Source organism: Camelina sativa, chromosome 2 (assembly GCF_000633955.1).
Source record: "Camelina sativa cultivar DH55 chromosome 2, Cs, whole genome shotgun sequence".
Taxonomy (NCBI): Eukaryota; Viridiplantae; Streptophyta; class Magnoliopsida; order Brassicales; family Brassicaceae; genus Camelina; species Camelina sativa.
Window position 1 is genome coordinate 22,955,126 of NC_025686.1, and position 14,306 is coordinate 22,969,431.

General features: G+C 37.1%; 6 protein-coding genes across 9 annotated transcripts in view; 3 read left to right on the forward strand and 3 right to left on the reverse strand.

Moving 5' to 3' along the window:
* Nucleotides 1-1,698, forward strand: part of LOC104756003 (putative FBD-associated F-box protein At5g56560) — a 6,210-nt gene extending 4,512 nt beyond the window's left edge. Inside the window, exons 2-4 of the mRNA XM_019231253.1 lie at nucleotides 60-1,034; nucleotides 1,139-1,273; nucleotides 1,426-1,698. Coding sequence (XP_019086798.1) covers nucleotides 60-1,034; nucleotides 1,139-1,273; nucleotides 1,426-1,698 — 1,383 coding nt within the window. The remainder of the gene's footprint in view (nucleotides 1-59; nucleotides 1,035-1,138; nucleotides 1,274-1,425) is intronic.
* Nucleotides 2,238-4,334, reverse strand: LOC104733393 (mitogen-activated protein kinase kinase 6-like). The gene is made up of 8 exons (XM_010452973.2): nucleotides 4,161-4,334; nucleotides 3,942-4,026; nucleotides 3,702-3,836; nucleotides 3,326-3,553; nucleotides 3,051-3,233; nucleotides 2,726-2,949; nucleotides 2,586-2,631; nucleotides 2,238-2,478 (listed from the first exon to the last, which is right to left on the reverse strand). The coding sequence occupies exons 1-8, from the start codon at nucleotides 4,238-4,240 to the stop codon at nucleotides 2,386-2,388; spliced, it is 1,074 nt and encodes a 357-aa protein (XP_010451275.1). The 5' UTR covers nucleotides 4,241-4,334; the 3' UTR covers nucleotides 2,238-2,385.
* On the forward strand, nucleotides 6,630-8,978 carry LOC104756012 (glucan endo-1,3-beta-glucosidase 13-like). Its single transcript, XM_019236828.1, has 4 exons — nucleotides 6,630-6,846; nucleotides 7,130-8,413; nucleotides 8,485-8,518; nucleotides 8,606-8,978. Exons 1-4 carry the CDS (start codon nucleotides 6,783-6,785, stop codon nucleotides 8,751-8,753), a joined length of 1,530 nt encoding a protein of 509 aa, XP_019092373.1. The 5' UTR covers nucleotides 6,630-6,782; the 3' UTR covers nucleotides 8,754-8,978.
* On the reverse strand, nucleotides 9,066-10,366 carry LOC104733401 (profilin-5). The gene is made up of 3 exons (XM_010452981.2): nucleotides 10,115-10,366; nucleotides 9,524-9,661; nucleotides 9,066-9,424 (listed from the first exon to the last, which is right to left on the reverse strand). Exons 1-3 carry the CDS (start codon nucleotides 10,364-10,366, stop codon nucleotides 9,290-9,292), a joined length of 525 nt encoding a protein of 174 aa, XP_010451283.1. The 3' UTR covers nucleotides 9,066-9,289.
* Nucleotides 10,508-12,234, forward strand: LOC104733433 (putative dual specificity protein phosphatase DSP8). The gene is made up of 6 exons (XM_010453013.2): nucleotides 10,508-10,777; nucleotides 11,126-11,248; nucleotides 11,340-11,433; nucleotides 11,525-11,607; nucleotides 11,688-11,777; nucleotides 11,942-12,234. The coding sequence occupies exons 1-6, from the start codon at nucleotides 10,550-10,552 to the stop codon at nucleotides 11,984-11,986; spliced, it is 663 nt and encodes a 220-aa protein (XP_010451315.1). The 5' UTR covers nucleotides 10,508-10,549; the 3' UTR covers nucleotides 11,987-12,234.
* The window catches only part of LOC104733410 (NAC domain-containing protein 10-like), a 4,078-nt gene continuing 1,802 nt past the window's right edge, over nucleotides 12,031-14,306 (reverse strand). Inside the window, exons 3-7 of one of the 4 annotated variants that reach the window (XM_010452998.2) lie at nucleotides 13,405-13,916; nucleotides 12,984-13,232; nucleotides 12,410-12,487; nucleotides 12,243-12,301; nucleotides 12,031-12,127 (exon numbers count right to left, since the gene is read on the reverse strand). In XM_010452998.2, coding sequence (XP_010451300.1) covers nucleotides 12,088-12,127; nucleotides 12,243-12,301; nucleotides 12,410-12,487; nucleotides 12,984-13,232; nucleotides 13,405-13,916 — 938 coding nt within the window. In that variant the 3' untranslated portion in view covers nucleotides 12,031-12,087. Of the gene's footprint in view, nucleotides 12,128-12,242; nucleotides 12,302-12,365; nucleotides 12,494-12,983; nucleotides 13,233-13,404; nucleotides 13,917-14,306 lie in introns of those variants that run through there. The other 3 variants (XM_019236831.1, XM_010452995.2, XM_010453005.2) reach the window with 3 other exon arrangements.

Here is a 14,306-nt window from a genome sequence, read left to right on the forward strand (position 1 = left end):
TTTTTTTTTTTTTTTATAATTCGTGCATGAAACCCAATTTGACTAGGGTTCTTTTCTAGTTTGTCTTCTTCCTTCGCACGCACGTCCCAAAGTTGAGAGAAAAATTCACCAGAACAATGGAGAACTGCGAGAAGAAGAAAAGGAGAAGACTCTGCCAGAAGAATAAGGAAAATGAAGTGGAGAAACATGGACTCAGTGATTTGCCAGTTGAATTGATCTTTAAAATATTCTCGATGCTTCCGTTGTTTGATGAGACTTTAGCAAGACGTTTCATATCAGAATACTGGGAGGGTCCTAGGATACTGGAGCCGAATGTCATGTTTAGTGATGAATCGACCATGAGTTTTAGGAATTTCATGAGTTTTGTATATGGATCGTTGATGTCGTCTAACGATGCTCCAACTCTAGAGAGGTTGCATCTCAATCTTGGAAAGCTTAGACGAAACTATTCGGCTACAGAAATCAACTTCTGTGTTCAAGTCGCTGTTAATAGGTCTGTGAGAGAGCTGAGGATCGACTTGTCTGGCAAAACCCTATATTTGCCGTGTTGCTTGATTACTTGCAGAACCCTAAAAGAATTGGTACTCCATAATTTGATTATCAAGGTTGTCCCGCGTTGGTTTCGTTTGCCCTCACTCAAAACTCTGAAACTTTCATCTGTTCCGGCAGTGGGTAAATCTGTTCGAAGTCTTTTAAAGATTTGCCCTGTTCTTGAAAATTTGGTTGTAAACAAGAAAGAAGATGACAATGTGATGATATACACTATCGATGTGCCTACTTTGAGGAGCTTGTCTATCATAAACAGGGAAAGGACAAAGCGCACCAACGCTGGAGAGAGTCGTGGCTTTTTGATAAATGCTCCTTCTTTGACGTATTTGAATATCAAGGATGCATTCAGCAACTTTATAATGTTTGAACCTATGCCTGAGGTGATCAAAGCGAATATGAAGGTTATATGTGACCAATCTGAGAAGTTCATAGGGTGTCGTCTTACCTCAATCAAACATCTTTCTCTTTGTTCTCTGACTTCAACGGTAATAAAACTTTCTTACTCCAATAGTGTCAATATTTCCCCTTTTATGTTTTTTTTAATTCTCAGTATTGAAATTTGCATGAAACTTTATATAATTGCTTGCAGACTCCATATCCTATAGGCACAAAACTATCCTCTCTTCGACATCCACAGTTATGTACATGTTCTGCTGGATGGCAGAATCTACTTGCTTGTATGCTCAATGACGCTCCCAAACTTCGATCTCTTACTCTTAAGTTGGTATGTTGAATGCAAATTTCTTATATACTTATGTTTATGTTTTACTAGTATAGTAATATGTTAGATGAACATGAAAACTTTATCAATGTTTTGAGTGACGATCTATAGCACTAACACACGTAATGTTTTATTATATTTATTTTTCGTGTCAGAAACATGAAGTCAATAAGGACTATCCGAAAAACCTTTGGAAAAACCCAACAATTGTTCCTGAATGTTTAACGACGCATTTTAAGATTTTGAAATGGAGAGGATACGCAGGCACCAAGCATGAGAGGAATATGGTTAGGTACATACTAGCAAACGCTCCTTGTCTAAAGAAGACGACGTTCTCTACAAAATGTAGAAACCAATGTGATACCAGGTTCAGGGAGATAACGTCTATGCACAGAGTTTCAGAGAAATGTCAGTTTGTGTTTGACTAAAAAAAACTCTTCATGTGATTGAGTGCGTCTCTAGAAGACACAACAGAGAGGGTCTTAGCTTTCTTCTTCCCTATTTTTCCCTGACTTTACTTTTGGTGTTTGTGGGGTTTTGATTTCTAATCTCCGGATCTACTTTAATCTGTGAAAACAGATCTGTTTTTGTTTACATAATTAACTTTTTTTTACTCTACATCTAAGATTCCCTTACTTAGAATTAGAAGGGACTTCCTAGAAACTACTAATAAATATGAAAGAGATGGGATTCATAGTCGTCTGGTAAATAATATATTCTAAAAGATATATACATGTATGAGTCTTTGGAGTATGGACCCAATGAGTGTCCATGACTCATCTCCACCACATGCTATTCTGCTTAGATAGGAATAGGATCATAGGATCTCTCAAGTCAAGACTATAGTATATTCTTATCCTTTGATTTAGCCTCAATGAAATGTCATAATTTGGGAGAAAAATGACTTTTTAAATTGACTGAGTCTATCTAATCACAAACCAAAACCTTATATATTACATATTAAAGGAAGAACACAATGAATAATAAAGTTCTCATTCAACTTTCATTGTCAAGTAATAATCTTTTAGAGACACATTACACAACATCATGTATCTTATCATATTATATCATATCATATCATATACCAAATGCAAATGCAGAAGAAGAGGAATTACTTATCTAAGATAGTTAACAGGTGGTTCCAGACTGCCAACAAGTATCCCGAGATCAATATCCTTGTCTTCAAACTTTTTTATGAATGGATGACTCTGAGAACATGAACAAAAATATTAGAATGTTTCATCACAGATACTAGTTACCAAAACTGAGAAGACAGAAAGAGAGAGGGAGGGAGTGGTGAGTAGAAATTACTTACCAAAAGGTCCAAAGATGATGCTCTTGCTGGAGGATCTTTTTGTATGCTGTTATTAATGTAAAGAAGAATCATATTAACCTTAATTATTGTGTGTTTCAGTGTAGAGTATATGAGGATGCAAATAATGAATTGCCACTTACCAGGCTGATACAAATGAGCAGAATTCAGGAGAGAATTGATCAGAAGGAGCAGTTGGTGGTGGATTCTCTACGATTGCTGCCAAGAGCTCATAAAAGCTTGGCGGGTTTTGCTGATCTTCAGATTCTAAGTAGGGGAATCTTCCTATTGCGCATTCTAACACTGACATGCCCAAACTCCAAATGTCACTGCTGTAGTCATATGTGCTTCCACTGATCCTCTCAGGCTGTGAAGTGAAGAAGTGAAAAAGAGACGAGGCATGGTTTATGTATGTTGCAGCATCAAGAGATTTGTAATGTAGATGATTTTTTGGAAATGATTTCTTACCGACATATAGTTGTAGGTTCCAACAAATGTGTCCCTCTGTCCCATGGAGCTAGCAAGACTTGCACTTACACCAAAATCTGAGATTTTCACTTCCCCTTTATGATTTACAAGAAGGTTTGATGGTTTAATGTCTCTGTGTATGACATGTCTTTCGTTGTGAAGGTACACAAGGCCTTGCAAAACCTGTTAACAAGGATCAAATAAGTAAGAGTAATGATAAACCATGAGAATACTTATTGAAATCATTTGGTGGATTGTAGGAAGTTCCATCGTACCTGTTTACAGACAACAGCAAGGTAAGGTTCAAGGATAGTCTTCACTTGCCGTATCACATCAGCAAGAGATCCCCGATCCATGTATTCGAGCACAAGTGAAAAGGCTCCATTGTGATAGAAAGAGTGGTAGCAAACAACTACATGTGGACATTGAGATGATGCTTGGTTTATTTTGAGCTCCTGGACAATTTGCTTACGGATTTCTTCTTGTATATTCATCTGTATAACCTGTGATTCACAAAAACAAACCCCAAACTCAAAGGCCTCATTCACCATATGTGAATCATCAGTCCTAACCAAGTGATCATAACATCAAAAGAACTAAACTTTCCTACTTCCCATCTTTTCAAAAACTCAAGATTATAAGAGACATTACCTTCATAGCAAAGAACTTGCCAACCCATTTATGTCGAACTAATTGAACAACTCCACCACTGCCTTTTCCGATGACTTTCACAGTCTCTAAGTCTTCAGCAGTGATTTCGAAATCAAGCTCCTTGCTATCAGATGGCTATAACAAAACACACAAGAAAACCCCTTTTAGTTACTTTAATCCTCTGGACCAAACCATTGTGAGATCTCTCAATAAAACAAGATTAGGGTTTAAAATTATTACCCTTGATTGCTTCTCATCTGTCGTCAACCTAAGCCCCTTTTGATTCAGAAGAAAATCTCCATCGTGAAACGTTCCACTCGCAGTCCTGTGTTTTTTCAAATCGAATTCAATAAACCGATTCAAACCCAGAAAAATAAATGATTCGAATCGATCGATTTTGGTTTTACAATCCTAGATCGAAGTACAAAAAAAGAAGAAGGAGAAATCGCGAAAACTTACAAGAAGGAAGAGATTGGGGTTTCTTGAGCTGGAACGGAGAGGAGCTTAAGCTGCTTCAAGTTCGATTTGATCTTCACCATTTTTTAAATTTTCTTGGGATTATCGCTCTCTACCTCTCTCTCTCTCTTTCTTTCTTTCTAGGGTTTTGAAAATAAGCAATTTCAAGAAGAAGACGACGATTCTTCCTTCAATCGTAACGGACTTATTAATTTTGAACGCGTGAGACCGGGAAAAATTAATAAAAAATCATACTAATTAAGAAAAATAATTGAATCAAATGGGCTGTAAGAATTAAATGGGCTTACATTTATAGATATATGATACGGCCCATTAACTGGACCATTGCACTGGTTATCTCTGGTATGTTTGACAGCTGGCGATAGTAACAATCTTAATTGCTCTTGTTTTTTGTTTTGTTTTGGAGATCCGAATTATATAATTGTTTTGATTTTGATTGTTGATAAAACCATATTTTCATTACTTTTTGTTTTGTCGGTTTGAAATTATGTTTCTCCCACACTTTTATAAATTGTTAAGCAAATATGTATTTTGTGATCAAATTGATTTTTTTTAACATTGTTCTATTAGCTAAACAGAGCTGGAGGATCCTTCAGCATCCTTCTTCACTAATGGCTAGAGTTTTCAAAGCTAAATACTTTTCAAAATCAAACCTCTTAACATGAACAGCCAAACCGAGCTCGAGTTATGCTTGGAAAAGTATTCACCAAAGTATTAAACTCATGTCTCAAGGAATCAGGTATATGGTGGGTAATGGTCAACAGATTAACGTATAGAGTGATCCGTGGCTTCCTTTAGACCCACCCAGACCACCAAGAGGGTTAGGCATTCATTTAAACTCGCACTTAAAAGTAGCTGATTTATTGTCACATGGTAGTTGGAATGAAAGACTACTGCGTAACTACATTCACCCTGATGACATTCCTCATATCAAAAGAATCCGACCATCTATAACTGGAGCAAAAGATACACTCACTTGGATTCACACCAAAGAAGGGCAGTACTCAGTAAAGTCGGGATACTACATTCAACGTAAGCTTTCTCAGAACCAACTTTTCAATAACAGTTCCCCTGCTCATTTTAATGAGCTTTTTACAAAGCTATGGTCCCTTAAGATTCCTCAGAAAATCAAACAATTTTGGTGGAGATGCCTTAACAATGCTTTACCAACTGCAGCAAATCTGAAGAAGAGGAGGTTATTAACAGATGACACATGCCAGCGATGTGGTGAAGCAGTGGAAACAATAAATCATCTTCTCTTCCAATGCAGAATCAGTAAAGAAATTTGGAGCCTTGCAACAAATTCATTGATTACATGTTGTATCTTTTCTTCAGACTTAGTAAGTTATAATATCGACTTCTTGTTGAGCTTAAACAAAAACCAAAGAAAGGATGTAAGCTTATTCCCTTTCATTGGTTGGCGCATTTGGAAAATGAGAAATGATCTCTTGTTTAGTAACAAAAAGTGGTCCATCCCAGATGCTATAAACAGAGCTCTAATTGATTTTCAGCAATGGTTGGACAGTTTAAGCTCAAGTAAAGAAGACTTGCAAAGTTCCCGCGGGCCAGAACATAGAAGTCAAGAAGTTAAGTCACTCGGGAACATGGTCAAGTCTAACACCCAGCAATAGGAAGATTATTGTTGCTTTGTTGATGGATCCTAGATTTCACCAAATGCAAATGCCGGAATTGGATGGGTTTTATATAATAATAATGATCAGTTTATATTACAAGGTAAGTCATCCATTACTCCGATGGATACACCTATTGAAGTGGAAGCTGAAGCTTTAAGGTTGGCGATGCTTCATGTCAATCGGCTGGGCTATAACAATGTTAAATTTTGCGGAGATGCAGAGGTGTTATACAAGAAGGTGAGTCAGATATCCACAGATAATCAACAACACCAAGAAAGTGAGCACTCTCCGTTAGCCATTCAACTGCAGGACATCAAAAACATTGCCACATATTATGAAGCAATAACTTTTGTAAAGATACCACGTAGTTCAAATATAGTTGCTGATAATCTCGCTAAAAATGCTAGATTAGCAAATTCAAATTTTGTAATATCATGGAACAATGTATGCTAATCTTTGTTTAATACAAAGTTAAGTTGACGACAAAAAAAAAAAATTGATTTTTTTTATTTAGAGCATATACAAAAGCTCAACAAAAAATTAAATTCCATGGGACCAATTTTAATTTTAAAATGGGGTAGTTTTGAGAATAACGCATAAATAACGGGGGACTAAAGTAAAAAAAAAAGTTGGAATAATAATCTCTCAAAGAGCTTAGCGGAATCCAGACAATTCTATCAAATCTAATTAATTGTACTGCCTGAGGCCCGCTTCGTTCCCGACCAGCAGTGTTCAACTTCTGACAAGAAAAAAAAAAACAATAAAAAAAATAGTTTCCCACTCTCGCTGTAGAGAGAGAAAGAGAAAGAGAGAGAGAGAGAGCTTTAACGAAGCTTTTGTTGGTAGAGAGAGAAAAAGCTTCGAACTTTATTTCAGAAAATCGAAGAAGAAGGAGCTGCCAGAGAAGATAAAGCTTCCTTCTTTCTAGGAAAGGAAGCAAACCAAAGTGTGTTAGTTTTGTTACTCAGCAATGACGACGAGAGACTTCAAGCTCATCTTCTCCATTTCTCTTCTGCTTCTGCTTCTACTTCTAGGTTTGTCTCTCTTACTCATCCTCTATTTCTCTCTTTTAGTATTCACTTCAAGAGCTGCTGTCTGAGACTTTGTTCTCAAATTTGAGCAGCAAAAGTATCATCCAAAAGTTTCCAATTTCGATTCTGCCTTATATTGATTCTGTCTTATCTACTGTAGACTTCTAGACAAGTACATGGAGCTATAATAATTGAATAATTTGAAACCCTCATTCCAATTTTAAGCTTTTATACATCTTCTAGACATTTGATTCTGTCTTTTTTTTTTTGCCCCTAATTTTGGCAGACTGTTGCTACGGTGGCAAGGTCGGAGTTTGTTACGGAAGAAGCGCCGACGATCTTCCGACACCGGCAAAAGTTGTTCAATTGATTCAACAGCACAACATCAAATACGTTAGAATCTATGATTACAATTCACAAGTCCTCAAAGCATTTGGAAACACAAGCATCGAGCTTATGATTGGTGTTCCAAACTCTGATCTCAACGCTTTCTCACAATCCCAAACAAATGTAGACACGTGGCTTAAAAACAGCGTCTTACCATACTATCCAACGACAAAGATCACTTACATTACCGTTGGAGCTGAATCTACTGACGATCCACACATCAATGCTTCATCTTTCGTTGTCCCGGCTATGCAGAACGTGTTAACCGGTCTTCGAAAAGTCGGTTTGAGTAAAAGAATCAAAGTTTCGACGACTCTTTCCCTCGGTGTTCTCTCTAGATCTTTCCCTCCTTCCGCTGGAGCGTTCAACAGCAGCTACGCTTATTTCTTGAGACCAATGCTTGAGTTCCTTGCAGAGAATAAGTCTCCTTTCATGATTGATCTTTATCCTTACTACGCTTACAGAGATTCTCCAAACAATGTGTCTTTGGATTATGTCTTGTTTGAGTCTTCCTCTGAAGTGATTGATCCCAACACTGGTTTGCTTTACAAGAACATGTTTGATGCTCAAGTTGATGCTCTCTATTACGCTCTCACGGCTTTAAACTTCAGGACTATCAAGATTATGGTTACTGAGACTGGATGGCCAACCAAAGGTTCACCAAAGGAGAAAGCTGCTGCGTCTCCTGACAATGCTGAGACTTACAATTCAAACATTATACGCCATGTGGTTACTGACCAAGGCACACCTGCAAAGCCAGGAGAGTCGATGAACGTTTATATATTCTCGTTGTTTAACGAGAATAGGAAAACGGGTTTAGATTCAGAGAGAAACTGGGGATTGTTTTACCCTGATCAGACAAGTGTTTATCAGTTGGATTTCACGGGAAAGAGCAACGGGTTTCACTCGAATTCGAGTGGTACAAACTCTAGTGGGAATAGTAATAGCTGGTGCATTGCTTCTTCTAAAGCTTCAGAGAGAGATCTGAAAGGTGCTTTGGATTGGGCTTGTGGTCCTGGAAATGTTGATTGCACTGCTATTCAACCGAGCCAGCCTTGTTTCCAACCAGATAATTTGGTTTCTCATGCTTCTTTCGTGTTCAATAGCTATTTCCAGCAGAATAGAGCAACAGACGTCGCTTGTAGCTTTGGAGGAGCTGGTGTTAAGGTCAACAAGGACCCTAGTAAGTAAACAAAATCACCAGCTTTCAAAATCACAAATCAACAGTCTTAATCTGATTCAATGTTGTTACAGGTTATGACAAATGCATATACATAACTGCAGGAGGGTATGTCATAAAGATACTTATTTCAGATTTGCAAAGTAAAGAACAACACATACATATTCTTACTAATTTGTTAAAACCTTTCTGCAGGAACAAAACCAAGGCGACGAATGCAACTGCATTGACCTCCTCTGCTTCAACTTCACGCGGAAACAAACTACTCAGATGGATTATTAAACTCTGTCTCATGATCTCGTTGTCCTTGAGTTTGCAAACTATGAATTCACAGGAACTGTAACCCCCGAATCTGGAAGAAATTTGAGTCAGTGTTTTTGCAGGAATGTAGCAGTAGCGAGAAAAAATGCTAAATCTGTTCCAGAATAGTTTAGTTTGGTTTAGAAATTGTGACCGTCTGTGATTTTGTCTTTTTTCCTGCAGTGAAATCGTTGTACAGACATTCTATCTGAAAACTTGTCTGAAATCAATCAATTGTATCCATAGTTTTGTGATTTGATAATCTGAATCGTCCTCACTATAATTCACAAAAATCTCCATCTGCATAACCATTCATGAACTCTAAAGTTATAGTACCACACTCACTGCCCATTCATTAAAATTTTCAACTCAGCCACAAATGGAGACAATATCATATTGTTATAGAAATCATACAACCCCAAGATCCATCACATGGTAGGTATTAGACAGTCGGACTATCGAATGATCGATCACCTTCGATATATATATATATATATATATATATATATATATAGTTTTCTCTCATGACACAACTAGAAGATTACATTAGCAACATAAATATAGCATCAGCTTAGGGTTTCAGAGCCCTGATTCAATGAGGTAGTCACCGAGCCTCTCCACGACCATATTGCACTGTCCAGGAGCCATTGGTTCTTCATAGATACCAAAGACCAAAGCTTGAGTGGTTTTCTTGATGGTAACCCCACCAGCTCCCTACAATGGAAGCAAAAGCAACACAACAGTTCATAAAAACAAGTCAGCAGTGAAACAAAGTTTCATCAAACTCAAGAAAAAATCAAGATTTCTAGTTACCTTCTTTCCTCGAATGACGGCATTTGGCTCTCCTTGGATCACCATGTACTTGATGCCATTAAGAAACAATCCTGTTGGAGCAAGTGTTCCAGGTTCAGCAAAATCTTTGTTGATACCTTCGATTTCTTCTGGCTTCAACTAAAACAACAACAAGAATACAGAAACAATCAGACAAACCCATTCAGCAAATTCAGTTCTCTTAAGACCTCATGAAAACAACCTACGAACTACACAACCAGCATTACTTAAAGAACTACAAAAAGGTTCTTCATTTCCAAAAGTCACAACTTCTCCATTTAAAAGAGCTTTATACTACTAGTGAATCGAACTTTTTCTACTGCATCTTTTTGCAATTTTATAACCACAAGAACATATGAATCAGAAAAACCAGAACAAAATGCTGAATTTTGGTGATTCAGTAGCTAAAGCTAGAAAAATCCAAACGCATGAGCTAATATTGATCACATAGTGATACTAATTCAATCTTAAACAAATAAAGGTTGTAAATTTCAACACAGATCTAACCAGAAAACAGTAAAACGCGTGTAGCAAGTAAGAATCAGCACTTTGGTAAAAGGCATAAACCCTAACCTGAGGGAAACTGGTGCTCTGAGCCCAAACGCTACCGTCTTGACCGAGAATTGCAGCGGCGGTGAGGCGGTTGCCTTCAACTTCGCACATCAAGTGATCGTCGACGTAAGTCTGCCACGACATCTTCTTCTTTCTTCTTCTCCCTTCCTCGGCTCTGCTTCTTCTTCTTCTTCTTTGTGGTTTATATCGGAATGTTCTAGACTCTAGAGAGATAGCGTCGAAACTACGAGTGTGTGTGTGTGGCAGTGGCATTTACGTAAATATAGAGAATTTATACATGCTTGACACGTGCCACTACATCTCTTTTTCTTAACAAGAGATGAAAGATCTAAGTAGGCCTTAATGCGTCTTAATGGGCCTTAATATGTTTTTATTTCACATTAATGGTGAAATAATAACGTTGACCAACTCTTTGAAATAGTTTTCTTCACGGCGATGACCGATGAAACGGCGAAAGATGACGGCGAGACGAAGCAGCGATCTTCAAGAAACGACAACGTTTCTAAGAAGAAGAAGAAGAAGAATATGGGTTCTAAAGGAGATAAAGCAAAGAGAGCTCTAATCGGAGCGGGTGGTCGGATCCTGTTTTACCCAACTCTTGTTTACAACCTCGTCCGCTTCAAACTCCAGTCTCAGTTCCGATGGTGGGATCAAATCGATGAGGTCTTTATATATTTTTGTTAATTTGATTTCCTGAGAAAGTGAGCAAGTTCCTATTTTGAGTTTCTGATCACTAGATTCTACTAAACTTTTTTGCTAATGAGATTCAAAGGACATAACTTTATTATAGCATTAGGAAATAGGAAGCAATTTTGATGTTCAAGGTCAGATTTTTCAGACTATCTTAAAGTCAGGATTGTTTCTGTCTGTGTAGTTATGTAATAGACTGTTGAAATTTGAGCTCTTTCTTCAAATCTTTGAGTATCTATTGTTCAATTTGAGTCTATGTGACGTTTATTTGATACATAAAGCTTTTTGTTTTGTTTTGTTTTGTTTTGTGTGTGTGTTCAGTATCTTCTGATGGGAGCTGTTCCATTTCGTAAGGATGTTCCGAGACTAAAACAGTTAGGTGTTGGTGGCGTAATCACTCTTAATGAACCTTTTGAGACTTTGGTACCATCTTCTTTGTACAATGTAGGTTCTTCAATTCCCCTACCAAGTCTTGTGTGTTTTTCAAAATCTGTTTGTGGAGTATTTTGATGATTTCAGAATTGTTTTTTTAAAGGCTTATGAAATGGAGCATCTAGTGATACCAACACGTGATTACCTGTTTGCTCCTTTGATTGCTGACATAACTCGAGCTGTTAACTTCATTCACAGTGAGTATGTGATGTGATGTTGTGCTCTCTTTTACCCTTGTTTGCATTTACTCCGGTTGTTTACTATGTGAATTCCCTTTTTGTGTAACAGAGAATGCTTTGCTTGGTAAAACTACTTATGTCCATTGCAAAGCTGGTCGAGGAAGAAGTACTACTGTTGTTCTCTGCTATCTGGCAAGTCCATAGATTAAACTGCGTTGGTCCATTAATGAATACCTTCTCACTAACATGTTCTTCTCTTCTTTTTTTATCAGATTGAGCATAAGGGTATGACCGTAGCTGCAGCTTTTGAACATGTGCGCTCGATAAGACCGCGTGTTTTACTGCATCCTTCGCAGAGGAAGGTTAGTCTTTCCAGCTTTATCGATACATATGCCTCATCTATGAGACAGTCATATAATGAAGCTGCAAAACATGAGCTTTTGTGTGTGTGTGTGTGTGTGTGTTACTTTAATACAGAGTCTATGATTTTGTTTCTAAATGATTGTGATTTTCATGTGTAAATTAGGTTGTTGAGGAATATAACAACAGACTACGATATCCTTTTGAGTGAATCAGCATTTGCCGCAACCTCTGATGTAAATGGCAGAGATTAGTCTGTCATACATAGCTCAGCAATTCCAGCATCGATCAAAAGCTAGTCAGGAGGTTCTGTTAAAATTTCTGGTTTTGACCCTCTGATCCGGCTTGGTTCCTGCAAAATTGTGGCCGGTCCAGGTGATTAATTATTGAATATTGATTAAATAATTGTTCATATATAGTACAATGTTTTAGTATTATATATGTACGTAATTTGATTTTGGTCTTACCAGTAGGGTGGAAACGTTAACCACTCTGCATTTTGCGGTGTGTTTGCTTCTGAATGCTCCTGCGAATTTAATCAGTATTCATTATGCAATAATTACATAACTTATGTTAGAACTTAGAACAATGTCGTATTAAATTAATTAAATACACATGTTGGTTAGAAACTTACGTCTTGTGTGCAAGTAGCTGTGGTACAACCCATAATTAGGTCTTCTAATCCCGAACCAGACGACCGACCTCTTAATTGCTGCTGCTATCATTTTATATATACGAATACTCACTTTTCTTATGTCATAATACTAAATAGCTAGTAACTAAACCATCCTAACAAAAAATAAACAGAACATCCCACTAGCAAAGAGTTGGCAATAAAATAACATATGTACGTATTATGTAGTTTGAATATGTATATTATAAACCCATTCACGCAACCCATTTATGTTTTTTTACTTTTGCAAGCTAATCTACTTTTTATGCGCCATGAGTTATAATACAACAAATATGAACAAGAATTGATCTTGTGATATATTGCATGAATTACTTTTTTGCATGAGCCTGTAGATCCAAAATCATTAGTTTTTATTTAAATGAGTGGTTATGATTAAATATGTCCAAGACGACCACAAGAAACACTACTATATATATAATCCCATGCACGTTCGCGTGCATTGACTTTACTAGATTTTAGCTTATTTGGAGGAATGAATTTTTCGCGTTTGATTATTAAAGGAAAATTAATTTACCTGAAAGGGCATAGTACTTGTGACATTAAAGATTGACTCATGTTGCGATGTGATAGTAGGGGTCATCGGATATGATGATATGTGAAATTCTCTTCTATCTCCGATTTGATGATGTTGATTATGATCATGAATCATATGATGAGATGACACTGATGATGTTGTTGATGGTCTTATGATCCCATCATGTACTTCCTCGCACGTGCCAGACACACGCTGGTTTTCTCTTCCCTTTGAAGCTTCGGCTGTCCCCTTGATTACATACATGTTAATTGCCAACAACAAAAAATGTTTGTTAAACACTCATTTGTTGCATTAAGACTACCTCAATATATTTTACGTAACAAGTTGAGCATTAGTTAGAGAAGAAATGTACCGTAAAATTAGAGAAAAGTAATATATATATATTTTAGTATATATATACCTCATCAAAGCCTCTTGTATAGGGATTCGTCCTAACCCTAGAAACGACGTCACCGGAGCCAAGACTCTGCAACGCTGCAGCTACGCCGGAGATCTCATCACCGACACCAATTCCAGTCACCTCCTTGGAACCATGATGATCAGACCAATGAATATTACTAACACATTGTCTAGGTTGTGTCTGATAAAAGATCTTAGATACTACAAGCTCTCCTTCTCTCTCTTCCTCATTAATCCCCAAATGATATTGATGCATTACCCAATTTGTTTTCTCCGGTCGTCGGTTCTTGCCGAAGTTTGTGTAGAGTACTAATATCTTCTTGCATCCTCTTTGTTGACCGTTGGTCATAACCGGTCTTGTCTTTCCCGTTTTGTGCCACCTGGTTTCTGATGAACCGGTTAACTCGGAGCCGTGATCTGTTTGGATGATTTTGCGTCGTTTTCTTGTTCCGGTTGTGTAAGCTCTCGATGGCTTGTGGAAGAAGTGTTTGCTCAAGCCATCTCTTGTCACTCCTAATTGCAAGAAAAAGAATAAAAATAATTTTGAATTGAATTTCTAAAATTAGTGTAAGAGGAGCAAGTTATACTATTATTTATGAGGAAACTTGGTTTCCAAAGTTGGGTCACCAAACATTATCCAAGATCCCGATACTACTACTACTTCAAGTTGCATGCACATACTTTGGTACATATTTATATATAATAAGTATGAACTAAGAAGTTACCCAATTATAAAAAGATATTAAGAAGACTTCTTCAAACAAAAGAAACTAAGATGCATCGCATCAGTTCTTTTGTTTTCGTAAGAAGTTTCGTTGAAAAGTTGTGTTTCTTTTTTACACCAAATCATATCGATACAATATATATAGGAATAGGAGTTTTACAAAAAAAAAAAAAAATATA